The sequence below is a fragment of the Asterias amurensis genome, chromosome 9 (assembly GCF_032118995.1).
Source record: "Asterias amurensis chromosome 9, ASM3211899v1".
Taxonomy (NCBI): Eukaryota; Metazoa; Echinodermata; class Asteroidea; order Forcipulatida; family Asteriidae; genus Asterias; species Asterias amurensis.
The window spans coordinates 4,845,432-4,872,771 of record NC_092656.1 but is presented as its reverse complement, the minus strand read 5'-3'; the positions used below and the strand labels follow the sequence as shown (position 1 = coordinate 4,872,771).

At 38.8% G+C, this 27,340-nt stretch overlaps 1 protein-coding gene across 2 annotated transcripts in view; it reads right to left on the bottom strand.

Annotated features, from left to right (window-relative positions):
- Positions 1-1,188: 1,188 nt before the first annotated feature.
- LOC139941351 (transient receptor potential cation channel subfamily M member 3-like) overlaps positions 1,189-27,340 on the bottom strand; it is a 32,155-nt gene continuing 6,003 nt past the window's right edge. Inside the window, exons 5-23 of one of the 2 annotated variants that reach the window (XM_071937804.1) lie at positions 25,138-25,262; positions 24,561-24,732; positions 22,914-23,082; positions 21,823-21,946; positions 20,712-20,882; positions 16,666-16,800; positions 16,243-16,293; positions 15,025-15,153; positions 12,161-12,429; positions 11,114-11,342; positions 10,242-10,436; positions 9,362-9,520; positions 8,711-8,839; positions 7,462-7,710; positions 7,076-7,250; positions 6,410-6,536; positions 4,045-4,238; positions 3,517-3,649; positions 1,189-2,936 (exon numbers count right to left, since the gene is read on the bottom strand). In XM_071937804.1, coding sequence (XP_071793905.1) covers positions 1,715-2,936; positions 3,517-3,649; positions 4,045-4,238; positions 6,410-6,536; positions 7,076-7,250; positions 7,462-7,710; positions 8,711-8,839; positions 9,362-9,520; positions 10,242-10,436; positions 11,114-11,342; positions 12,161-12,429; positions 15,025-15,153; positions 16,243-16,293; positions 16,666-16,800; positions 20,712-20,882; positions 21,823-21,946; positions 22,914-23,082; positions 24,561-24,732; positions 25,138-25,262 — 4,157 coding nt within the window. In that variant the 3' untranslated portion in view covers positions 1,189-1,714. The remainder of the gene's footprint in view (positions 2,937-3,516; positions 3,650-4,044; positions 4,239-6,409; positions 6,537-7,075; positions 7,251-7,461; positions 7,711-8,710; positions 8,840-9,361; positions 9,521-10,241; positions 10,437-11,113; positions 11,343-12,160; positions 12,430-15,024; positions 15,154-16,242; positions 16,294-16,665; positions 16,801-20,711; positions 20,883-21,822; positions 21,947-22,913; positions 23,083-24,560; positions 24,733-25,137; positions 25,263-27,340) is intronic. The other variant, XM_071937805.1, reaches the window with a different exon arrangement.

The following is a 27,340-nucleotide window of genomic DNA, read 5'->3' as shown; positions in this document are numbered from 1 at the left end:
CAAAGGGCACATTCCCAATCTCAAAATCTGACAATTTCTGAAAGCAGCCCAACTTTGTGAACTTTGGTGTTGGCATCGTGGTATTCTTGAATCTTTCCAAACAAGCAAAACAAATGTTTTACCTGCATGCTTGTCAATTTAAAAAAACTTTTTAAGAAGTTCTTTTTCTGCCTAATCTTAACCAGTGGAAGGCATCACAAGTTAAATTTAAACATTGTTTTTCTCTGTATTAAGAGCTAAAACAACTGGAAGTCACTTCCATGCATCACGTTCACACCCGATTAGTAAGTGCCAATTAAGAACCCTGGTTATTTTCCATCAAATGTCTACAAGAAAAAAAAAGGTAATTTTTTTTCATCATGTACAATTCAAAATGTTTGGGAGATCCAGTCTCCTCGACACAATTGTCTGATAAAATTGCTCGATTCTTTGAAGAGGATTTTTACAGAAAAGTTTCCAGACCAAAAATTGATTGGACAAAATCTTGGGAAGACTTCTTGGTGCTGTCATAACACCAAAATCGGACACTGATTTGTCCGTAGTTTGAGGATTTTCATTATAAAATAATTTACGTCACACAGGAGTTTAACACACACAGGGCGATTGTTTATCAAATGTTGTCGGTGAATAAACTCTCTAAATTTCCACAAGTGTTATTTTAAAATAGATGTATAAAATAAAGAGCAAGTGACTGTGTATTGCTTCAAGCTTGACAGAAAGAATAGTGTGGCTAAAATACCATACTACTGAAGCTGCAGTGGTGTTTTATGTTAAGTATTATTAAATATTTATGTTAAGAGGAAAATATTGTGTATTCCAAACTTAAGGTCAATTTTTATATGTTCCCCAGAAATGGTACAGTGCCGGATTACATAGAGCAAAAAATAAAATAAAAATAAGAAAAATTGAACAAATTCATTTGCCGACACTGTAGAGGCATATTCCAACCCAAACAGTTGTACTTAAAATTAATACTTGACTGGGCAAAACTTTCAAAAAGTACAACCAAAACATTTGTGCAGTTGACAGGACTATGAATATCTGCCCTGACATCTCCGATATAAAGCAGCATTAATTCATACAAGAATATACTTGCAAGTTGAACATAGTAAAGACCATTATAGCTTTTGTGAATGATGTGGGGTTCGTGAGTTTCCTCACCACATGACATACCCCCCCCCCCCCCCCCCCCCCCGCTCCTAAAATCTTAAGCTGCTCCGCTGAAAAGTTGCCAATCGAATACAAAAGCAGATCAGAAGATAAAGCCTGGTAATCATTATGGCATACCTACTTTTTATAAATTCCTAAACAACCAAGATTTTTAGAACAAAAATCTTTAATTGTCAATGTCTTTAAACCAACCCCAACTCAGGAAATAAAATAAAGATACCATCACAATGCAACCTTCTAGGGAAGACAGACTAGTGATGATATGCTTCTTAAAGTTAGTAAACTCCCGAGACCTTTATACACAAAGAATAAGAGCCCTCTTAGAAAAAACTGTACCCCCTTGTGCCCCCTATATATGAATTTTATCTCTCCGCTGGATGAGCCTTGCATAGCAGTTACAAGTTACCAGCCATTAAATCCTGTAATAGACATGTACATTGCTTATAAATTGTTCACTTGAAAATTTGTTCCAAGTAAGATTCTCCCCGTTTTGAAAGAAATTTTGAGATTGGCCCCAGCTGATCTATCATCCGCATATGAATGTTTAAAATGCTGTTTCTGCTATGGAGTTTCCGATTCTGTTGGTCAGGATATTCACTTCACCTTCACTCTGGACAGTAAATTCAATTCCTCCGCCAGCGTCCCCATCCTCCGCATCGATGTCCTCATTGTCCTCCATGATATACTGTGTCTCCGTCTCATATCCCATCACATCTTCCATCATCTCAAAGCAATGACGCTCAGCCTGCTGGAGACCCCCGTGGCTCGACGCTTCCGAGATCGGGGACACACGGTTCGCTCCTTGAGCTAACACCAGCGGAGACATCGGAACTTCGCCGTCAAAACTGGTGATATTGTCGTCTAGGTTGAGGTATCCAACGCTGGCGAGGTGTGACCAGCGATTAATGAGCTGCGAGTTGGAAACCTCGATGTGGTCGGTGATGGTGGAGTAGACAGGCGCGCTCATGTACGGGGTGGATCGGGGCATGGAGTCACGGTGGGAGTTCTTCATACTTGTGAAGCTGTACGTGGAGAGATTGCTATCTGAGTCATGCAATGGTTCAAATCCAACCTGTCTCTTGATGGGCATAGGCTCTGCATCCGATCTGACGGGGGACTGTTGCTCAACCATTGAGGCATATCGCTCAAATGTACTTAGTCTAGATTTCTTGGGGCTCTTCGACTTAGCCAGGCCCTCCGCTTTAGGGTCTGTTGATTTCTTAGACTTGGCACTTAGAAGCTGCGCTTCTTTGCCGCCGTTGCCTTGCAGCTGCTCAAGCACTGCGGGTCGTTTCAATCGCTCAACCTGAGTCTTCGCGAAACTCTGTTCAGCAACCGACCCAGACCTTTTCAATATTGAACTTTTCTCCTCAGCCCCTGCAGTCCGATCCAATGAAAAGGACCTGAAGCGATCGAATTTCTGACTGGTGTGGAACGTCGGCAGAGGTTTGTTCTGCTCATCCGGCGTCAATCCCGCTTCAAGGGGGATTTTTGCGGTCTCTTCCCTGTCCTGAATAAACGCTAGGTGTCTGACCCGTTGAGTCGTAGGCCCCTTTGGGGTGGCCTCGGGGCTGCTCTCCGTGTCACTACCCACCATCTGTGTCAGGACAAGGCTCAACATCTGCTGGATGTTTTGGATTGCCCTGCTTGTGTGGAAGGACATCTCTTCGACGTGCTTCAGGCGACGATCGAAGGCTCTTAAACTCAACTTGGTGTGGTTTTCCTTCTCTACAATCTCCTCAAGACGGAGTGAATTGTCTTCCATTCTGCAGAAATGACAGACGGGTAAATGAAGTAGTATTTATTCATTTAAAAAATGAACAATTTTTGGGGGGTGGGGGGGGGGGGTTGTTGAGCTAGATAGCTCAGTTGGCTGCCACTTCCAAGTTTGTACTGTAAACTTGGGTGTTATCCCTGGCTACACAGCAGTTAACAGTTGTATGACTTCTGACAGGCATCCCGAACAACGATATACAGACAAAATAGGGAGACAGCCAACATAGCACAGTTGGTAGAGCGCCGGCACGTTAGTCCACAGGTCGCTAGTTCTAATCCAGCTCTAGTAAATTTTTCTTTGTTCAATCCCAAATCATTTAAAATTTACCCTGTCAGTTTCCTGTGTAATTTCACCTGTTCAAACAAGCATACTCACACAATCCTCATCCTTATTTTTCTTTCTCTCCTCAAGCGCCATGAGCGCCTTCTTTAGGCGGATACCGACGCTCTATTAAATGTTCTTTATTATTATTTATTATTTTAAAAAACTTTAAAAAAACTAGCTAAGGCATCGACAATGATGTCATAACTAATAATCTACAATGAAAAAATTAAAAATAAAAGCTTTACCTTTGAGAAACTACCTTCAGCCTCTCATCATTTGATGATTGTGCTTTGTCGTTTGTTTCTCGGAAGTACAATTCCAAACACGCCTCCTCAAAATCTCTCAATTTTTGCACATCCTCCGGGGGAAGGAAAAGTTCTTAAAAAAATAAGAAAACACAAGTTGTTTAGGAAGTTACTTCAAAGCTGTTTAATGATTCCAATATGATCAATTTGAGCTATGTTTGGGTATCTTTTTTCTTTAATAACTTTGTTTAAATCTTGTTTGTTCTGAAAAACAAAGGGACCCTCGAAAGTGACTAGCCCTGTAACCTGTCGGCCTTATATCTGTGTAGAGAAGTGCGAAAAAATATCAGTTTTTGATGTGGGAGGAAAACCCTTAATAGTAAAAACCCAGGCAACGCAACTCCTCAAGTCAGGCTACGTCCCATGTTGCCTTAGACATACATGGTCTTTCTGAGGATCCTCGCTGATCATTATTAATACATGTATTACTATTATTATTACTATTATGATTAATTTTATTCAACTTACTGAGTCCCTGATCATTGCTACTGGTCCCAGGTCTCTTGCACCGGCACAATACAAAAGTAATGAGCTGGTACATGTGGTTGAAGATGATGATTGGTGGAGCTAGAAATGGCTTCTGTTCATAGTTCATCGTTACGTTGTAGCGCTGGAACTGCCACAGCTGACGTGCGATGGAATTAACAGCGTTGAAGGTATTGCTAGGTGTGGAAAAAGAGCAGTTTTCAAATGTCAAATATCAAGTTATAAAACACATCGTTTAAAATTTACCAGTGGTTTACTAAATAACATTTATATATATATATATATATATACCTCGCTTAATAGTATTTTTTTCATTCATTAATTTTTGAATTAAAAAACCAAGTGGCAGCACAAAGCTGAACTATGTTGCATAAAAAGGTTAAAGTATTGTAACAGAAAAAAATACATAAATCTGCCCACCGCAGTACAGGGGTACATAGGTAAATTAAAACAAAGATGACAAAAAATAGAAATACAAAATTGGTAAACCATTAAGAGGCACTATAACAATGCACAGGGTGTTGTGGCCTGGTTTCTAAGTGCTTTGGTGCTGGTGTCCTTGATGACTACAGTATACAAATATTGACTGCTTCGAGTGCTATGGTTAAAACTATGACTCCCGAGGTGATCCCCGGAGCGTTCTATTTTCCCGAGGCGAAGCCGAGGGAAATTAGAACGCTCCGGGAATCACCGAGGGAGTCATAGTTTTTAACCATTGCACGAGTAAAAGCAGTCAATATTTGTTTTATAACACCCCAAACATTTCTAAATACTGTACTATTATTATTAGGTTACAGACCTGAATGCTACAATCCACGGATGACGCGAATACAGATTGCAAACACTTTTACTTACTGTGTTGCATGTAGTGTCGTGCAGCCGAAATGGTTACAGACTATTAATTTATCATCCTCGTACACGCAACGGACGTCTGGGTACTGCACGCCGTGTGCTAGTCTGTCGGACTAGCGCACGGCGCCGTGTGCTAGTCTTCAGACTAGCGCATGGCAAACCGACGCACTATCACACGGCCGCCGTCTAGCAAAACTAAGACATGTCACGTGACGCGCTCTAAACAAATGAGCAGGCAGATTACTTGCAAGGGGTGTTATAATAACCCTTATAAGGTGCTACATAATTGGGTGTCAGAATTCATCACTGCAATAACCTATCTTTCGGAAAGTTTGTGTATACTCAGTGCCTTGAGTACCTTGTTTGGTAGATACATGCGCTATTTAAGACTTTGATATTATTATTATTATTATTCTAATTAGTATTATTATAAGAAGTAGTAGTAGTAAAACCAGGGCAACAGCACCAAAATACAGAGATTTACAAATTGACAAAAAATATGCAATAACAACAGAATTAAACATGAGAAAGTTAAACAAAGAATATAAATTGACAAGCTCCAGAATGGGTTTACTACATAGATTTGAATAATTGAGTCTTCAAATGTTTGTGAGGAAGAAGCATTTTGAATTTTGGGAGCGGAGAGTGTTCCATAATTTAGGAGCTGCAACAGAGAAAGCTCTGTATATTCTTTGTTAAAACATGTGCACTGGACCGCTAATAAGCCATGACGACATTCCACGGCCTTCTCTTTCAGTTGCCCCAAACTCGAGGTTAAAAAAAATATCCTTCTGTCCTAAAAACTACTTTTGAAGCAAGAAATGGGGTTAGAAATTACACATAAATTCAATTCAATCAACATATATTTCCATTTGGTGAACAAAAAGAGAATAATAAACAAATTAAGTACAATAATGTAAGTCAAAAACAGTCAAGAACAGGTCAAGAAAAATAAAACCGAAAATAAGATGACAAAACCGAAACGGACAAGAAACAAAACCAATATGGGGGCATTTAACATGTGCCAGAAAGGCTTGTTTTAAAATGCCTGACAAATACAAAACAGAAGAAATGACAGCAAAAAAAAAATAAAACTGACAAACATAAAATGAATAATCCAACTGAAAGAGGACGAGAAAAATATTATACACCGCTGAATATGAAATATATAGTCGGCCGCAAAACATCCCAATGGAAACACTCGAACCAACTTAAGTTGTTGTGAAGAAGGCAAAGAAGACATTTCAGTTTCAGATGTAGGAGGAAACGCCCTTTAGGGAAAACCCACGCAGTCAGGTAGGGACTTAAAACCCCAATCCACAATGCAAACCGGCGTCCATAGGCTGAGAATGAGGTGAAAGGCAGGGACAGAAACCACTGAGCCAACCTGGATGTCCTCTTTTAAATGCAAATCTGTGGGGCTGGAAGTAGAGAACTATTGCACATTGATGTTTTAAATGCGACACATAGAGAGCAAGAGAGTGTTTTAACTTACTTGAATACTGCTATGAGGAGACTAACGAGGAGAATAATGGATACCACTAGATATATCGCCATGGCAACAGGTACGGTCCAATGACCCGGCACGCATGGCGTCATGCCATCGCCATCCCCGCACTCCGCTGTAAAACACAACAGATTAATATAAACTAATGCCATTTGTACTCAACATGCTAGGTTGTACATATAGTGTTTTAAGAAAAAGTGGTGGCTCTGACAAAAAGAGCCAGAGGTTATTTCATGAAGCTATTAAGCATACAAAAATTGCTTAGCACAGAAAAATCTTGCTAAGCAGAAACTTGTTACCAGCCAAAATTTCATATGAAATATATTGTCCTTGGCTAGTTCCCGGCTACTTACAGCTTAAAAGAAAAATTTGCCAAGCACCATTTTCTGCTTAACAGATTTATGAAATTGGGCTCTTGTTTAGGGTTCCTGAAGAATGAGTCTATAACTGGACACCTGCAATATGCACCAAGTCAGCTTGGCTGGCAAGTTAACTCTACCAAGTATAACTCAAGTCTGCTAAAAAGCTCTACCAAACACGTTTAAAGCGTAACCTCCACCAAAGAGCAGTCTCGAATGTCCTAAGTATCCAAAACCTAACTATGCGCAACAAGCTATAGTAGAAGTATTTGAAAACATGTATTGGAAGACTTACGGTTGATCTTCCCAGCGTAGACCTCTCCGTAGATCATGAAGTATGGCTCCTTGAAGACCTCCCTGAGTAGTATCCAGGAGAAGTCCTCATTAGGATGAAGAACGGATTGCCTGAGAACGCCAAACCCCATCAGGAATATGATCAGGAGGATGATGAAGTAACACATGTCTCTCATCTGGACAGCAGGTATTCAAGAAGATATTTCAGATATTTCAAGAGTATTATTTACGTTTAACCCATACACAGTGTACTGCATACATTCTACAACCATTATCTTCAAACCGTGTAAGTATAATTGAAATCTGTGGACAATGAGTTTTGTGTTCTACAAAAAGTACCCAAACCCATTTTTTTGGGACAACGCAAAACAAAAAAAGGAAGCTCACCATTTTCCCGATCATGTTGACAAACGGTCCGAGGTAGATGTTAACACTCAATATCTCCAGCACTTTGAGATACCACATGACGATGACGACACAGTAGATGACCCGCCCGGCTGACTTAGTGTACGAGGCAAACCTAAAGCCCATCCCGATGAGGAAGAAGAGGATGGCCAGGGCTTCGTGGAGGTGCCAGTAGGAGGAATAGAAGACTCGCAGCTTCAGGGAAAGCTTGATTGGTTCCGAGGCAAGGATCTGACATTGAGAAAAATTAAACTGTTATGTCTGATGGAAGCTTACCATGCAAAGCTTTAAATATCAAGTAATTAACCACAAGGGGAAGTGACTGGGTCAGTTTGAAATATTAATTTTGGTTTTTACCCATACACGGATGTATGTTACCAAGCCTATTACTCGGGTGGGATTCGAACCCACGACCCTTGCAATTCTAGAGCAGTGTCCTACCAACTAGACTACCGAGATTGCCCGGTAGCTAGAGGCAGTTTGAATGCTATGTTTTGGCAGCGGGTACCGCAACGATATAATTTGAAAGGAAAAATTGTTTGTGGTCTACTGGCAGAGTTTTTTTTCTCACGAGCTAAATGACAACACAACATTTAGCCTTTGAGAACGACTCTGCTAGAGTTGAGACAACTGTTACCTTCTTGGCTAGCAATTGCTGCATGTGTGTGCTTCTTCTGTTTCGTACAGCTAGCAGTGGTACCACAGACTGCCACAAAGAACCACACTTTACCAACTAGCATCAGGTGCATTTTTATTCTTTTTTTTCATTTCAATTCAAGGTGTTTTATTCAAATATTTGTAGCCAAAGGCTAAATTACAATTGAATTGACAAGGTAAAAAACATCAAGATTACATAAATTGAAGGGAAATATACAAAACATTAAACCAGCATAAAATTTAAATAAGAATGAAGGAGATTGGCAATTGCAATAGTGGCATGGTATAAATGGCATGGTATAAATAATGCCTATTGTTTCTTCTTTGTACAGCTTGTACTATTAGGAAACCCCATGGCTTGTGAACTGTGGACCTCACTGTCTTATTTACTAGTGTCTTACCATAAAAAGCTTTAAATTTTACACTAATATTACTATTTTGTTTTCTTACGGAAACATTGTGAATAGTTAGTGCTAGAGATAGGGTTAGGGTTAGAGTGCTGGCAGAGTGTTCATCAAAAACTAAATAACAACAGCTAATTCCTGTGGTTGTTTTTTCGATTGTTCAAAGTTACCTCTCTGACGTGTTCCATGCCTGAGGTGACGATGTAAGCGATGACAACTAACTCATAAACCGGTGGGACCACAGGTAACTTAACCAGTACAAGGTAGTTATACAGCACCATAAAACCAAAGAAAAATATCTGAAAGATCAAAGATTCAAGAACAATGTTAATGTACAATAAATACGGGCAATTTAACAAAAAATAGCACCCTCTTAGGTTACCTAGGTGAGGGCATTTTTCCATTTGACTACAAAAATTCATTGCAAAATTCAGAGATGAGGTCAGTTCAAGTCCGGTAATTAGCAGAGAGTACTGCAAACAATTCAATAGAGGTGAAAAGAAGACTTAATTATAACCAGTAAACTTGCGGTTACAACCATGTGCAAAAACTCTTTTTGAGGAGTGTTGGCTATGAAAAGAGCCGATGCGGTATCGACAATTCACACAGTATACTCTGCTCATCTTTTATTCCCTCTTGAATTCGAGCAGAGCATAATGTTTGACCACAACAGCTCTTTTAAGAGCCAACACTCCTCCAACAGAGATGTTAAACATGGATGTATCTAGCTTATTTATCACACCATGCAAAGCTTCAAACATCACTTAAAAGTATGTACATTACATGAAGAAAAAAAGAGAAAAGAAAAATCTGGTACTTACTGTATGAGCCCAAAACTTTGTCATTGGTGCTCTGTAGAACTCGTACAACTTCTTGCCCGGCGAGAGTTGCTTTTTACGTGGTATGATGGTGGGGTCAGGAATCACAATGGGTGAATCATCCTTGATGGGTCGCATGGTTTTTCCGTCAATGGATTGCATCTGAAAGGAGAGTTATCAGAAAAGAACACTGTAATGGTCGTGCTGTGTCATGGGCGAGCGGTCTAGAATATCAGAGTCAAGAGCTGGTGGCCAACTTATAGGAGTGTGGGTTTGAATCACGGTCATGACACTTGTGTGCTTGAGCAATACAGTTTAATTGCTTCTCTTCACCAAGGGGTAAATGGGCACCTGTGAGGGCAGTGATGGTTCTTGTGATTGATTTAGCTTAGTGCGCTACGTACTTGCCTGTATACTTGTTCCCCAGTTTGAGATGGTTAAAGGAATACAATAAATGGCCCAGCGCCTAGGGCCCAATTTCACAGAGCTGTTTTTAAGCAGAAAATGTTGCTCAGCAATGTTCTGCTAAGCAAAAATGAGCAGGATACTAGTCACAAATTGTACTAGTGACATGTTGGTTTGGCTGTTAACCTTTTTTTGCTTAGCTACTTTTTGTGCTTAATCAGCTCTATGATTTTGGGACAAGGCCTTCAAGCACCCAGCCAAAATTGTTAACTGTGAAAGACCAGTACCCGCACTTTTTGTGACTCAACATATAAATTGAATATAATTCTGTGCTTAAGCGGCACTATAATTTGAGACACAGATAGCATATAATGTGTTCGATGATAACCAGTTTTTGCAGTGATGGCCGCCCGTCTTCTTCCAGCCAACGCTCACAAAACTCTCAGCCATGACATCCAAAAAAAATCTCTTTGCTCACCCCTACCATTTCCTCCTCATCTTCGTGTAGGTGACGGAATGAGTCTTGAGATCCTTTGATATCACCTTCTGAGTCCGGGTCCGCCAGGTTGTGCATGTGCTCCTCCAGTGTCTGGGGCATGAGCTGCAACTCCTCCTTGGTCTTGAAGCCGACTACACAGAAGATGGCCAGAGGGCAGAGCAGCGCTAGGATCACCTGCAGGTTGGTAACAAAGATTACATAAATCCACATTAATAGAAATATTAAAGACTTTCAAACCTGTAATGTAACAAGCTGTGTCATAAGACACCTGTTGTAGACATAGTTGTGTAAGATGTAATATGAGACAATGGAATGTCCACCCAGGAAGCTTGCCTCCTGGAAGATGATCAGTGATTAATAAAGCAGTCCTCTACAGACCAGCACACAAGTAACAGTGTCTAATGAGTCCCTCCATGCATTGTACATAAAACATGTAACATAAGATAATTTGGAGAAGAGATTTGAAATTTGTGGTACAAAGACAAAACCTTTGATGATGAACAAAGATAATTGACAAAAAAGGGAGACAGCCAACATAGAATGCGGCACGTTGTCCGGAGGTTGTTTCTTTGTTCAACTCCAAATCATTTAAACAATTTACCCAGTTAGTTTCCTTTGTGAGCCTTCAAGTAGAAGATATTGCTTAACAATTTTTTCTGCTAAGCGAAATTGAGCAGGATACTAGTCACAATTTGTATTTGTGACATGTTAGTTTGGCTGGTAACCTCATTCTGTTAAGCGTATTTAGTTATGCTTAGCTACTTTTAATGAATGAGCAGCTCTATGAAATTGGGGCAATGTTTATTATTTGATAAAAAAAGAATAAGACAAATATGAAAAAGTCAACTCACCCTGAGATTAATGTATTTTGTGGTGATCATACCACCGAGCCACAAATCACTCAGTAATCTCTGGCAGCATGGATGGGCCAGAAACTCTCGGTGGTGACCCGCTCTGGCCAGACTCAACGACGTGTGTTTACTCCAGTTGTCTAGCTGTATGGTGATCAGCTGTATAGTGATGTCATCATCCTCATGGTAACAGCGGTCTAGGAGATCTACCGACAGTCGCTGGAACTCCCTGGTGGGGTGGACGAGAAAGAGAGAAGAGGAGTCTACTTTAGGGGGAGGCAAAACTTGTTTTAAAACAAAAAACACCATCTATACAAAATCCTGCCAGATCCTTTAAAACCGTTGGACACTTTCGGTAAACAGTATTGTCCAAAGGCCCACACTTCCTGTATCATAACTTATATAAAATATAACAAACCTGTGAAAATTTAGGCTCAATCGGTAATCGGAGTCGGGAGAAAATAATGGGGAAAACCCACACTTGTTTCCTCATGTTTCGCCGTGTCATGACATGTGTTTAAAATAAATCCGTAATTCTCGACAAGAATTGATAATTGTTTTAATGTTTTCTCGAAAAGTAAAGCATTTCATGGAATAATATTTCAAGAGAAGTCTTTCACCATTGCCTTCTGTAAACCCTGTAAGTTATTTGTAAATCTATGAACTTTTATTTTTTTTTCTGAACCGAAAGGGTCCAATGGCTTTAAGCACAAATAATAATAAACATCTTTTATTTATAGCGTCCTGAAAGGGATGTTTGGTAATCACTTGTGAAATTTATGGCAATAAAGCCTCCTGGTTGAAAGTACAACAGCCATTGTTGATATAAGTCATTTTGAGAATCATTTCACTTTGAAGAAATGTGGTAAAAGATATTACTTTTTATACCCCTAAATCTGAATCTGAGAAACATTGTGTCGGATACATTGCACAGATTGCGTATTCCAGCTACAGATTAGTTTTCCTGCATGGAATTATTTTGATCACCCAAAAAATCAAATGAAATTTATCCCAGTCAGTTTCCCCAAGTGTAGTTTACCAACTTACTCTGAGTATTTGCGTAGTTTATCCCCGATCTCCATCTCCATATTGATGATGTCAGACGTCTTGGCGAGCTCCTTGTATAACTTACACGCTACCAACGCTTTAGCCATCGCCTCCTCGTCTTGCCGCCACATGAACAGCGCCATCTTGTGACGACCCATTAACACTGCCCAGACAAACAGCTCGTTAAAGGGGTAGTTGAAGGTCTCGGTGAATTTGTCGATGTTGTCGGCATTCTGTATATTATCTGTGATGAAGTTGAAGGAGATTCCCTAGATAGGATAGATGGAAAATTGACATCTAAAAGGTTCTGTATACATTTAATAACTCTGGTGAGAAGTACAACAGCTTTTGATAGTATTATAAATCTTGACACTCTTCCTTTCGAAATACTTCGCTTATGGAAAAAGATTATCCTTTCTGCAGGGACATAAGTGCTCATAAGTGGACAAAGGATCCCTCTTGAATATAATTTGTAGGTATTTGACGAGCTTAAAGGTAGTCTTCTTCAATCTTCTTTTGTGGAATGGTTTGCCTGAAATATTGTGTAATGAACCCACCTTCATTTCTTTCACTTCTATGAACTGGCATTTACCATGTCATTGAATAGTTATTGCTGTTATTTTTTATTTTTTTGCTTTGATTTCTCTGCTTTTGTTCAGAAGTGGTTGCTTTATATGGGGTTTGTTCTTTAATATTTTTTCTTCTCCATTTTCTTTTGTATTGCCTTTTTTTCCTTGGGCCCCAAGGGAGAAGAGTGTTTTCACACTAATGGGGCTACCCTTTACAAATAATTCTTAATAATAATAATAAATAATAATGGAAATTTATATAGCGCCTATCCATGTAAACATGCTCCTGGGCGCTGAACAATTAAAAGAAAACATATTAAAATCCATACAATTAAAACACCCATTAGAAATAATACAGTTAACATGTAATAAATGCAGAATTTGTACACAACAATCAATGATTAAAAAACACAGAGAATAAACCCTAGTTAAAAAACTGGAATTGCTACAGAGAATACAAAAATATATGTACATGTACTTGTACTTAGTTGTTTAAAAAAGCATGCTTAAAAAGATTTGTCTTAAGGCCAGCCTTGAATTTATCAACATTACTGGCTTCCCTAAGTTGCTTAGGAAGCTGGTTCCACAGTTCAGGGCCAATTACAGAGAACATCCTATCACCTGCAGAAACCAGCTTCGCTCTGGGGCGGATCAACAGAGTAACATCACTAGCAGAACGAGTAGATCTAACAACAGGTCTAGTAGCAACAAGATCATACAGATACAAAGGGCAAAGACCATTTAAGCATTTAAAAATTAACAAACACACCATAATCCGATACCTGACAGGAAGCCAGTGTAACTGCATTAGAACTGGGGTGATATGCTCGTACTTTTTGGTACAAGTAAGTAGCCTCGCAGCAGAGTTCTGAACTCTCTGTAAAGGGTCAAGAGTGGATGGCAGGGAGACCAGCTAGGATAGCATTGCAATAATCAATCCGGGATGTGACTAACATATGAATTATTTGCTCTGTACTACGACGACCTATAAACCTCTTAATCTTACTAATATTGTACAAGTGATACGTGGCAATACAGGAGACAGACTTGATGTGAGATTGCATATCCATTTGTTTGTCAAATGTTACACCAAGAGTTTTGACCTCAGGCACAGGGTTAATGGAATGAAAGCCCACAGAAACATCTACTTTTGGTAATTTCTTCAAAGACGACGATGAGCCAATAATCAGAACAATAATACTTAATAATATTAATTTTTGTTTTACCCTAACACCGATGTGTTAGCACTGTATACTCAGTACTTCCCCGAGTTTTGTGAAAAAATGATTAAAGCCATTCGACACTTTCGGTAAACAGTATTGTCCAAGGCCCACACTTTGTGTTTCACAACCTACATATAAAATGACAAACCTGTGAAAATTTAGGCTCAATTGGTCATCAAAGTCGGGAGAAAACAACGGGAAACCCATTCTTGTTTCGGCACATTTCGCCGTTGATATCGCGAATTGATATTGTTTTAATGTTTTCTCAAAAAGAAAACCATTTCATGGAATACTATTTCAAGAGAAGTTTTTCAACATTACCTTCTGTAAACCCAGTAAGTTATTTGTAAACCTGTGTACTTTTAATTTTTTTTCAGTTCCGAAAGTGTCCAATGGCTTTAATATAATATAATTTATCCCTTATGCAAATTTCCATCTATTAAATCATTGCGCTACCCCATGCTAAAATATAGGATTCAAACTGTCTCTAGCTACCGGGCAAACTCGGTGGTCTAGTTGGTAAGACACTGCTCTAGAACTGAAAAGGTCATGGGCTCGAATCTCACCTGAGTAATATGCCTGTGATTTTCTTCACAGGACTCGGGAAAGTACTGAGTATACAGTGCTAACACACATCGGTGTATATGGGTCAAACCAAAATTGAATATTCTTTATCCCTGATGCAATTAAACATCTATAAAAGGCTGTGGACACTATTGGTAATTGTCAAAGACCAGTCTTCTCACTTGGTGTATCTCAACAATATGCATAAGATAACAAACCTGTGAAAATTTGAGCTCATTGGTCATTGGTGTTGTGAGAAATGTATGAAATAAAAAAACACCCTTTCAGACGCTTGATTTCGAGACCTCAAATTCTAAATCTAAAGTCTTGAAATCAAATATATGGAAAATTACTTCTTTCTCAAAAACTATGTCACTTCAGAGGGAGCTATTTATCACAATGTTTTATACTATCAACCTCTCCCAATTAGTTTTATGATAATAATTGTTTGAGTAATTACCAATAGTGTCCACTGCCTTTAAATACTAATAAAAATAATACTAATTACCCTTCTGATGGTGTTCTGATAAAGGGCCTTGAATCTGCGATCTTTGAAGGACGACTGGTACGTCCCTCCCATCAGACTCTCCATTGCTAATCCAACGTCATATAACGTGTATCTCTGAATGTATTGCACCTGTTATTGTAAAGGGAAAGTATATTATGGTGTTCATGCACCTTTGTTGTCAAGAAGGCTGTGATCTCTTTGTACACTTATTTCTTTTTCTGGTGTACTTTTTCTTAAACTTTTTCTGCGTAATTTTCAAATGGCATTTTTACTGCTATGCGCCCTTGAAGGGCTGGTCCTGGAGAGAACGGTAATTTAAATCAAATAAATTATTAATAAAAACGTTTGGTTTGAAGCCTAAATCAGCTTTTGGTAAAACAAAACATTTTGAGAAACATTTCACTTCGAAGTGTTGTGGTTATGTAAAAGAGATCAGTTTTAATCCTCCAAAATTTGAACCTGAGAGGCGTTATTAATGTCAGTAATTTTTATCAACACTTGCTTACTTCACATTATATATATTTTTTGGGGCTTGATTTTTGGGGTTGAACAAAGAATTGACTAGAGTGGGATTCGAACCAACGACCTCAGGATTAATGGGCCGGCGATCTACCAACTGAGCTGTCTAGCCCTATATTGGCGGTGTCCCTATTTTTTCAATGTCTTTCTTCGGGGGTGGCAATATGGTTTATATTGATATACATTTATATTTTTAATTGTTATTTTGAAGTTGCTGTTTCTGCTGAGTTTTTGTTGTTGTCGAATGGTTGTGTTTCTATAGAAACAGCCGTCGATTTCACAAAGAGTTAGGACAGGTAACTCGTCTTAACTTAGGATTAATCTTAAGGTCTGCATGCTACAGTGCAGGGTTGGGACTCGTCCTAAGTACTAAGATTAATCCTTAGTACTTGTAATTTGGCCCTTGAAAAGCAAGTTGGACAATTTTGTTTTAGCACAACAGCGGAACTTCATAAACATAATTATGGTTTAGGCTTAAATAGACTTTTAAGGTTATCTAATAACAAATTTTCTGAATTTTCTGTGGGCCAAAAATCAGAAATCAGACTAGAGTAGGAAGAATATCAATTAAATCTTTAAATGTAATCTTGTCTACATAGTTTTAACATTTGCATGTATTTTCTGACAATAAAAGCAACATGTCTGTAATTTTTTGAGGATGCAAACAAATAAACTATATCTGTCAATCTGTGTACTCACCTGTTTAATATCCCGGATAAGTTGATGTAAAAGGGTTGTCGGACCTGGCCTCTGAAAATGACAAACAACAAAAATGAAATATTATTATTATTTCTTTCTTTATGAGAGACATATGTGAGTCGAACCCACACTCCAGCTACCATGTCACTCCAGTGGCTTTTTCAAACACAATACCAACTTCTACACTCGCAAGTACCCATTTATACCCCTGGGTGAAGAGAAGCAATTATAGTAACCAATCATCTTGCTCAAAGATACAACAGTCATGACTGGGAGTCGAACCCACACCCCAGCTACCATAACACTCCAGTAGCTTTTTCAAACACAATACCAACCTCTACCCTCGCAGGTACCCATTTATACCTCTGGGTGAAGAGAAGCAATTCTGGTAACAAATCATCTTGCTCAACAGTCATGACTCACCGTGTTATACAGCTCTTCTAGTCTAGCGATGGTGAGGAAATGGTGCATGTTGACGCCATTATCTTTCAGTAATTTCACAAAGCCGACCTTGTCTTGGATCAGAGCTTCCATCATGATATTCTCAAGCACGTTTTCCTGTCAGCACAAAAGTTACACATTTTATTTTACGATATAAACGGTTAAAGGGTGTATGTTACTTTTGTAGGACAAAAAACACAGTGTCCTTACACAGTTTGAAGATAATGATAGTAGAAAGCTTCCCTGGAAATATTACATGCTGAGGTGCTTTAGTTTTGGGGAAATGAGTAAAAACAATGTCATGAAAATAATTTTTGTCTCATGAGACAAAAATTATTTTAAGCATTTACAAACATATTTTCATGACACTGTTTTACTCATATCTCAAAAACTACAGCACCTCAGTAAGAAATATTTGAAGGGAAGCTTTCCACTATCATTATCTTCAAACCCTGTAAGTTTAATGTAAATCTATGGACATTTTGAAAAGGTACCCAAATCCTTTAAAGTGTAAACACAAGAAAAAAAACCAGATTTTTTCCATACACAATGCAAAGTGCAGATAAATTATGTGATTCAATCCAGCTTAATGAGTCGTTTGTCGGAAATATCAGTATGGAGAAACAAGCCAAAACAGGCCAACGGGGGTGAAGTTTAAGAAAATGATGGTGTTGTAAATTTTGTATTTCTTAATTTATTTTATCTTGTCAACTTCCTAATAAATAACATTAAAAAGGGGCTAAAATTAGCATTGGACACTTGCTCAACACTTGTTTTCATTCAGCATTTTCATCTAACATGTGGCAGTGTATTTTCAATAAACAACTAGATTTTAATCCCCGACTATTCTTAGTTTTTTTTTCTGTCGCATTTCTAAATGTTTCTACTTTCCAAACCTTTGAATCAAGATGGGGTTTTAACAAATCTAATTAGCAAAGTAACACATGGTTTTACCGCAGACTGAAAATACATTGATACCTTAACCATGCTGTGCCAAAAAACCCTAATACAATTTCTTATTGATTTTTGGGGGTTGAACAAAGAATTGACTAGAGTGGGATTCGAACCAACGACCTCCGGATTAACGTGCCGGCGCTCTACCAACTGAGCTATCTACATGTAGCCCTATATTGGCGGTGTCCCTATTTTGTCTATATCTTTGTTCGGGGGTGACAATTTATTATTTTACAATTTACATTGATCTGTAAAAACATACTTTAAAAAAAAAAGGGGGGGGGGGGGTAGAAAGCAAAAATCTGGGACAGACATAGCCAGTAGTAAGTGGAGCGAAATAATTGCATTTGCAGAATTTCTGACGGTACACAAATTCTAAATAACATTGTGCATGACATCGCAGGATACATTTAGGGTTCAACACATGTTTTCATTAGAAGAATTTTACACAGCACACACACACAATTTTTTTTTACTGTGCAAGACATGATTGCCGCGTACTTTAGAGTTCAAGGACTATTTTGTATTTATTAAAATGCTTGGACAAGTGGTTGCAATGTGAGTTGGGCTAGGGGTAGACCAAACATCACCTACAAGAAGTGAATTCAAATACAGAGCAAATTTTCTCCCTTTTTTTTTTTATGCAACATCGCACAGAAAGTGGCCTCGGTGCAGCGCAATCACAACACTCGAGTCAGCCCGGAATAAACTTCAATCCCACTCTCCGCGATGGATCAATACGCTAGAAGAAACATTCAATAAGCTTGGAATTCCTGGAGGAGACCAGGTGGGTAAAGTCACTACGGAGGTAGGAAAATTATTCATTATCGACTTTCTTTCTTTTCCCCTTCGTACATTTCCTCCTGGGTTGATCCATAATGGAAATATATCCTGTTAGTTGTTTTTTTAAAGGATTTTTAATACTGTGGCGGAGCTTAAAAATAAACTGATTTTGTTCCAGATTTGCACAAGGAATTTTAACTATAGAACATTTCAGATAAAATAATAGCCTTGGTTTGGGTACACATAAATATGAAGAAACATTTCTGTACGAAAAGCAATATTTAATAAAAACTGGTAACTATACAATTAAAATAAATAGCAAAATTTATCGTGAAAAAAATACAACATATCATCACTTCCGAATTAAAGCAATTTTGCCTCTTAAAGGGTCCATGTACTTTTTCTAGGACAAAAAACACAATGTCCACAGATTTACATTATCATGAAAATGATTTACGTCTCAGTGATCATGAGACAAAAATTATTTTAGCATGTAAAAACATATTTTCATTACATTGTTTTACTCATTTCTCAAAAACTACAGCATCTCAGCAACTTATATTTTAAGGTACGCTTTCTACCATCATTATCTTCAAACGGTGTAAGTTTAATGTAAATCTGTGGACATTGTGTTTTTTGTTACAAAAAGAGCCCAAATCCTTTAAAACTGTCTTTCAATTTTTCACGTTGACGCGTGCCATTATTTGGAGCATGATATTAAACTAAGTTTTAAATATGTGAAACTGGCATTCAATTTTAGCAGAGTAGTCGCAACCAGAGATTTCTGTGGAAAGCTGCTGCAATTTTGAATGCTGTTTGAATGCTGTTCGTGGATTGTTTAATTGGATCGTTGTATTTTTGTAATCGCACAACAATTGCTTAAACATTCTTTCAATCTTATATGTCCATTAAATATCATCCATTAATTGTAATTTAATTGTAAATTTTATATTTTCTTAATGTAAGTATTTGTTTTCTGTAAAAATAGATTCCATAGATTTACATTACATTAGATTCCATAGATTTACATTAAACTTACAGGGTTTGAAGATAATGATAGTGGAAAGCTTCCCTTCAAATATTACTTACTGAGGTGCTGAAGTTTTTGAGAAATGAGTAAAACAATCTCTTAAAGATACGTTTGTAAATGCCTAAAATAATTTTCGTCTCATGAGACGAAAATTATTTTCATGACATTGTTTTACTCATTTCCCCAAACTACAGCACTTCAGCACGTAATATTTTCAGGGAAGCTTTCTACTATCATTATCTTCAAACTGTGTAAATTTAGTGTAAATCTATGGACATTATGTTTTTTGTCCTGCAAAAAGTACATACACCCTTTCGGCCTCTGGCTGTGCTGACATTTTTGATAAGTAAACCATTTTACTTCAGTTCAATTCAATTATGTGAAATTTAATGACTATTTTGAGGAGCTTCAAATTAACTGCGAAATAGAATAACATGACATTTAAATTGGCTGCTTGTTTGCCAGAAATGACAGGGAAAAACCTTCACTATGTGAATCATCATACAGTTTTTAGTGTTGTGAGGTCGATAATATTGGTTCTTACTTAAATCTAAGGCTGAGTCCCATTGGACCTATCGTTACTGGAGAGCTAAAATATATAGGCAACTACGCAGAGGACTAGTGGACATTGGACTGCCGCATGGCCAGGCCACAGGATGCTGCCTAGCCACCGGTCACGCCCGACTGGTTCATTGCTCAATCAACAGTGACAATAGATAAATAACAATAATCACAACATTAGTAAAATGACCAACCGTTTGGAATGATTCAACTACACAGGAAGTGAACATTAGTCATTAATTTTAGGAGTAGTTACCAATCAAGGACCCTACTTTTAAAGAGACTGGACACTATTGGTAATTGTCGAAGACCAGTATTCTCACTTGATGTATCCCAACATATATGCATAAAATAACAAATCTTGAAAAAATTTGACTCAATTGGTCATCGAAGTTGCAAGAGAATAATGAAAGAAAAACACGCTTGTTGCACAAATTTGTGTGCTTTCAGATGCCTAAAAAGGCTTCAGGCCTGAAGTCTTTTAATATTTGAGTGAGAAATTATATCTTTCGCAAAAAACTCTGTTACTTCAGAGGGAGCCATTTCTCACAATGTTTTCTATCAACAGCTCTCCTTTGCTTAATACCAAGTAAGTTTTTATGCTAACAATTATTTAGAGCAATTACCAAAAGTGTCCGGTGCCTTTAAACACCTTTCTAAAATTGGGCCCAGATAGTAGTACAGTTTATGAGTTACTCACCGGCCAGTCTCGTCCATGCACAAAGATGAGGGACTTGGCGATGTCCGCTCTGTTCCATGCAAGACACAGACTGAGCTGATCAATGTAAGAACGTTTTTGAGCCTTCAGTAGAGCAGTCAAGATGGCCACATCGATGTCAATATCGTCCTCACTCAAACAAAACAATGTTATCTGTAGAAATGTGTTGACAATTAAGTCAAAGAACCAAACAATGGTTATGTGTTAGTATCGTACTACATTTGTTATTTACTCAAAGGGCTCATTAAAGCCATTGGACACTTTCGGTACAGAACAAAAATTTAAAAGGTCACAGATTTACAAATAACTTACAGGGTTTACAGAAGGTAATGGTGAAAGACTTCTCTTGAAATATTATTCCATGAAATGCTTTACTTTTTGAGAAAACATTAAAAACAATATCACTTCTTGGTATCAAGAATTACGGATTTATTTTAAACACATGTCATGACACGGCGAAAAGTGCGGAAAAAAGGGTGGGTTTTCCCATTATTTTCTCCTGACTCCGATGACCAATTGAGCCTAAATTTTCACAGGTTTGTTATTTTATATAGAAGTTGTGATACACGAAGTGTGGGCCTTGGACATTACTGTTTACCGAAAGTGTCCCATGGCTTTAATAGGTATGCCAAGGTTTTTTCACATCACAAAACCCATACATAGCAACCATACCAGAAAACCCAGAAGCAAACCTCGAAGCAATAATTGCGCTGGGTTCTTTTACATGCATTTAAGTGCATGGAATCTATGACCTATGTTCCATCCAGGGCAATGCAATAAGGGTCAAGTGTTGGACAATGTGTTTGGCGTTTTTTTTTTCATCAATTCGTTCATCAAGTAATACACCACAATGAGGTCCAACGGCAGCTAAGGTTAATTAGACATTGACTAACAGGGAGACTGCCGACATAGGGCTAGATAGCTCAGTTGGTAGAGCGCTGGTTTGTTGTTCTGGAGGTCTTACTTTCAAGTCCCCCTCCAGTAAATGTTTCCTTGTTCTAACATAATTGTTTTTAAACAAATGGGAATCACAACACAGACTGCTCGCCTAGTTCTGACTAGAGACAATACCAAGCTTCAATGACGTACATACCAGTTCTTTCTTCTTCATGCACAGCATGAGTTCAATAAAGAGTTTCTCCACTTGCTCCTGGCGCAGATGGAAGGTGTGCTTCATGGTCTCAAGAAGTTGCTCCCTCAGCGACGGATCCATCTTACTGTGGACCAGATGGTATTATTTTGGTTTCAGACAGGCGAATATTTACGTTAGGTTCGATTCATGATAGGATCAACGCCTGAAAGCAAGGAACTCTAGGGTGGTTCTGAACAACTGTAACAGTCAAGCATTCGACTTCTAGCACGTGTAGTTGCTCCTAACTGTTTCAGACGTCAACTTTTAATGCACTTAATTCAGAAAATGGTTCGGTGCGACTCTGTTGCACCTGTCTGAAGCGGGTGTTAGATTCTCAATCACAAAAGACCATGAAAGCCTCACATGTATCGAAAACAAGAAAACAACTCTATGAAACCAAATCTTTTTAAATTGATTGTTAGCGGAATTCATGAAAAAAATAACACCATCAATTTGTTGTGAATAAAATGTCAATTATGCAAAACAAATGGTTAACTTGGGACAAAATTAACACTTGGGATGAAAATGCTAATTTTGAACAACCCCATTTACCAATCAATCGGGCACAACTTCTAAATCTTAAAAAGCCCAATTAAAAAAATCCTTGCTTAGTAAAATCAGATTACCGGCCAAGGCTCCACTCAATTGTTATGCTAAGTGAACAACAGCTAATTACCAGTCACAATCAATGTATATGGCATAACATTTTGGCCAGCAACATGTGTAAAATAAGCGAGCTGTTTTCGTGCAAGCATTTTATGAATTTCTATGAAATTGGCCCCTGGTAATGGTAATAAATCTCAAGACTAAAGACTGTTGTGGCTGATTTAAAGCCTTGTAGTATTCCCAGAAACTTTTCCCCAAAATAATCACATGACCTGGATAACTTAATTCATACAAAAAAAATCCAATAGCTAGTACCTTTAAAGTAGGTTCCACCATTGTCTGATTTTTCAGACTTTTCAAACCTTTCAAAACTTTTTCCTTTTGAACAAACTTTGACAGATGCCGTTTAGGGGGAGGGGGATGGGCGGAAAAAATGAAGTACATACCCTTCTTCTGAGGCATATTTGTGAGTGAACGCAATAATATCGGCCGCTCTTCCTGTGCCATCAAAGACCACAACGGGGATTGGAGGTCGGCTGGTCACATTATTCAAGATGTTGCGGATTGTGGAGGCTCCACCTTCGATGACGACACTCACAAGCGGTACCCTACGATCTATAAAAGGGGGGAAAGTAAGGTTTGAGTTAGGGTCCTTGTCTGTCCACTAAGAATACTAATATACCAACTTTACTTGTGGATTATTCAATGTTGTTATTGGGTCATTCCGTGTCAAATCACCCAAAAAAAAAGACAATTTTAAACCCTACCCTCTTTAAATTTGCTCAAATTTTTATGGGGTAATAATGGCTCAACAAGCTCAAATTTCAATTTTCAGCTCTATCCGATTAACGGTTTTCGTGCTACGGCATGCACTTTCGCGTTGATTTCGGTCAAAATGCGCCTGACCTCTGACATTCAAACAACCATAAATGGGTAACCATTGCGTCAAATTTGTTGAAATTGGTGTCTTTTGAAAGGAAATTGCATAAGCTTTCCAAATCTGCCATTACTTTTTTTGTAGGAACATGTTTAGGTTTAGTAACCCTTAGACCTTTACTTCGACCTTGGATTTGACCTTGTGGATCACATGATCTGGAGATGAACTTCGGTGAAAATTTACTCCCATATGTTTTCTCAACAATATAAAAAAATTAGAGATATGTAATAATTTTGGCTTGCTTTCTGGCTCCGCTCAAAGTTGCCCTACTTGCCTATTCCTATTCAAAGTACATGTACATACATATGTATACCATGATGTTGCTAGAGGTTCACTAGTCTCACTTGATATACATACGTATTGACATGTATGTTATGTACATGTACTTTGCGTAGGAATAGGCCAGTAGGGCAACTTTGAATGGAGCTTGAAGGCAAGCCAAAAATATTATAACTCTAATTTTTTGATATTGTGGAGAAAACATATGGGGGTAAATTTTCACCGAAGTTCATCTCCAGATCACGTGATCCACAAGGTCAAATTCAAGGTCAAAGTAGAGGTCAAAAGGTTATCATACCTAAACATGTTCCTACAAAAAAAGTAATGGCAGATTTGGAAAGCTTACACAATTTCCTTTTCAAAGACACCAATTTCAACCAATTTGACCCAAAGATTACCGATTTATGGTCATTTGAATGTCAGAGGTCAGGCACATTTTGACCGAAATCAACGAGAAAGAGCATGTTGTAGCACGAAAACCGTTTATCGGATAGAGCTGAAAATTGAAATTTGAGCTTGTTGAGCCATTATTACCCCATAAAAAAAATTTGAGCAAATTTGAAGACGGTAGGGTTTAACCCATTGGGTGATTTGACACGGAATGACCCTATTAAGACAATTTTGGTACTTGTCAAAGACCAGTCTTTTTGGTGTATCTCAACGTATGCACAAAATAACAAACTTGTGAAAGGAAGGTGAGGGAAGGGACTGGTTTAACCACAAGAGGGCGACACACAAAAGCCAAAATCACATGTAGAGAGAGTGAGAAAGAGTAATTAAGTGGTGAATGAGACAGACTTATACAAGGGACATTTGTGGAGAAAATAGAAGCCAAAGACAAAAAGTAATTAAAAAAATAAAATAAAAAATAACTTACGATTTACGTGTCCATGTTGAGAAATGTATTTTTCTAGTCTCCGTCTGAGGATCAGCTCACACCCATACTGGTTGACCGTGCCGTTATCGACCAATAAGAAATGCGTATGGTGACTGTTCAACTTGAAGCCTTTCGAGATGGGACAGGACACCGAGTGGTAAGGTTGGGTGGTCTGAAACATGTAGAAAATAAGTCCACGAATAATAGATAATAGACTGTGGAGGGAAAACTCCAGGCGTGAACGGAGTGGTGACAAAGAAGAGGAAAAAGAAGAAGACCAGGTTGACAACAAATGAGACGGATAGATTATTAAATAACTAGATAGATTATTGCTGTCGGTAGTGGCCTGTCCTGGCCGATTGATCTAGTGCACCGGAACCAAGTTCTAGTGGCTTTATCACCTCCTGACTCATTCTTCAAAACAATCGGCTGGGCTATTTAAAAAATAATAATAATTCTGTTTAAAAAAAAAAAAGGAAAAAAACCGAGGACGCCTCTAAAAAAGAAGCGGGCGGGACGCTAAACAAGTTTAAAAAATTTTTTTGGCCTAAATGCAAACAACTTTTAACAGACTCACATCTTTGCCGATGAGGCTTTCTTTGTTGTTGAGGACACCCCAGGGTGCAATGCCGATGGTGACGATTCGACCTCGCATCTTAACCGAGTGATTGTTGAGAGCATCTCCGACATGTAATGTCACACCTATAAAAAGAGCATTGGTTCTTGATTTAGAAGAAATTACATGGAGCAACATTGCTTAGTGACAATTCAGCAACAATTGAAGACAATCCACAGAGGCACATGGCTTTAAAACAATCCACCAAGCCACATGTCTTAAAGACAATCCTCCAAGCCACAAGAAGTGAAGTCAATCCACCTAGCCATTTGGCTTGAAGTCAATCAACCAAGCCACATGGCTTGAAGACAATCCATCAAGCCCCAAGGCTTGAAGTCAATCCACAAAGCCTTGTGGCTTGAAGTCAATCCACCAAGCCACATGGCTTGAAGACAATCCACCAAGCCACATGGCTTGAAGAGAATCCATCAAGCCACAAGGCTTGAAGTCAATCCATCAAGCCCCAAGGCTTGAAGACAATCCATCAAACCACAAGGCTTGAAGACAATCCACCAAGCCACATGGCTTGAAGTCAATCCACAAAGCCTTGTGGCTTGAAGACAATCCATCAAGCCACATGGCTTGAAGACAATTCACCAAGCCACATGGCTTAAAGACCATTCACCAAGCCACATGGCTTGAAGACAATCCACCAAGATACAAGGCTTGAAGACAACCCACAAAGCCACAACAGCTTGAAGACAATTCACCAAACCACATGGCTTAAAGATCATTCACCAAGCCACATGGCTTGAAGACAATCCACTAAGACAATCCACCAAGCCATATGGCTTGAGGACAATCCACTAAGCAGCATAGCTTGAAGACACAGCCACAAGGCTTGCTGGATTGTCTTCAAGCTGTTGTGGCTTGGTGGATTGACTTCAAGCCATGTGTTTTGGTGGATTGACTTCAAGCCATGTGGCTTGGTGGATTGACTTCAAGCCATGTGGCTAGGTGGATTGACTTTAAGCCATGTGTTTTAGTGGATTGACTTCAAGCCATGTGGCTAGGTGGATTGACTTCAAGCCATGTGGCTTGGTGGATTGACTTCAAGCCATGTGGCTAGGTGGATTGACTTTAAGCCATGTGTTTTAGTGGATTGACTTCAAGCCATGTGGCCAGGTGGATTGACTTCAAGCCATGTGGCTTGGTGGATTGACTTCAAGCCATGTGTTTTAAAGGAATGACTTTAAGCCATATGGCTAGGTGGATTGTCTTCACTCCTTTTGGCTTGGCGAATTGTCTTTAAGCCTTGTGTTTAGGTGGATTGTCTTCAAGCTATGTGGCTTGGTGGATTGTGCTCAAGCCTTGTGGCTTGGTGGATTGTGCTCAAGCCATGGGGCTTAGTAGATTCACTTCCTGCCATATGGCTAGGTGGATTGTCTTCACTCCTTGTGGCTTGGTCAGTTGGGCTTGGTGGATTGTCTTCAAGCTTTGTGTTTAGGTGGATTGTCTTCAAGCCTTGTGGATTGGTGGATTGTGCTCAAGCTCTGTGGCTCGATGGATTGACTTCAAGCCATGTGGCGTGGTGGATTGTCTTCAAGCCATGTTGCTAGGTAAATTGGCTTGGTGGATTGTCTTCAAGCCATGTGGCTTGGTGAATGGTCTTTAAGCCATGTGGCTTGGAAGCCGAGTGGCTTGGTGGGTTGACTACAAGCCATGTGGCTTGGTGGATCGTCTTCAAGCCTTGTGTTTTGGTGGATTATGTTCAAGCCTTGTGGCTTTGTGGATTGTCTTCAAGCCATGCTGCTTGGTGGATTGTCTTTAAGCCTTGTGTGGCTTGGTGGATTGTCTCTAAGCCATGCTGCTTGGCAGATTGTTTTCAAGCCGTGTGGCTTGATGGACTGTCTTCAAGTCTTGTGTTTTGGTGGATTGACTTCAAGTCATGTGGCTGGGTGGATTGTCTTCAAGCCATGCGGCTTGGTGTATTGTCTTCAAGCCCAGTGGCTTGGTGGATTGACCTTTAAGCTTTGCTTTGTTAAACAAGTCTTTTGCTTTGTTAAACAAGTCTTTTATAAAATATACATTTGATTTTACGTCACACAGGGCAGTTTACATTGACTAGTTGCAGGCTCCAAGAAGAAACTCCAAGAAGAGGATCCAGGTTTGAATGTTCACATTTTTTTCTTGGGGATTGTAACACTCATGTGCTACTTAAAAG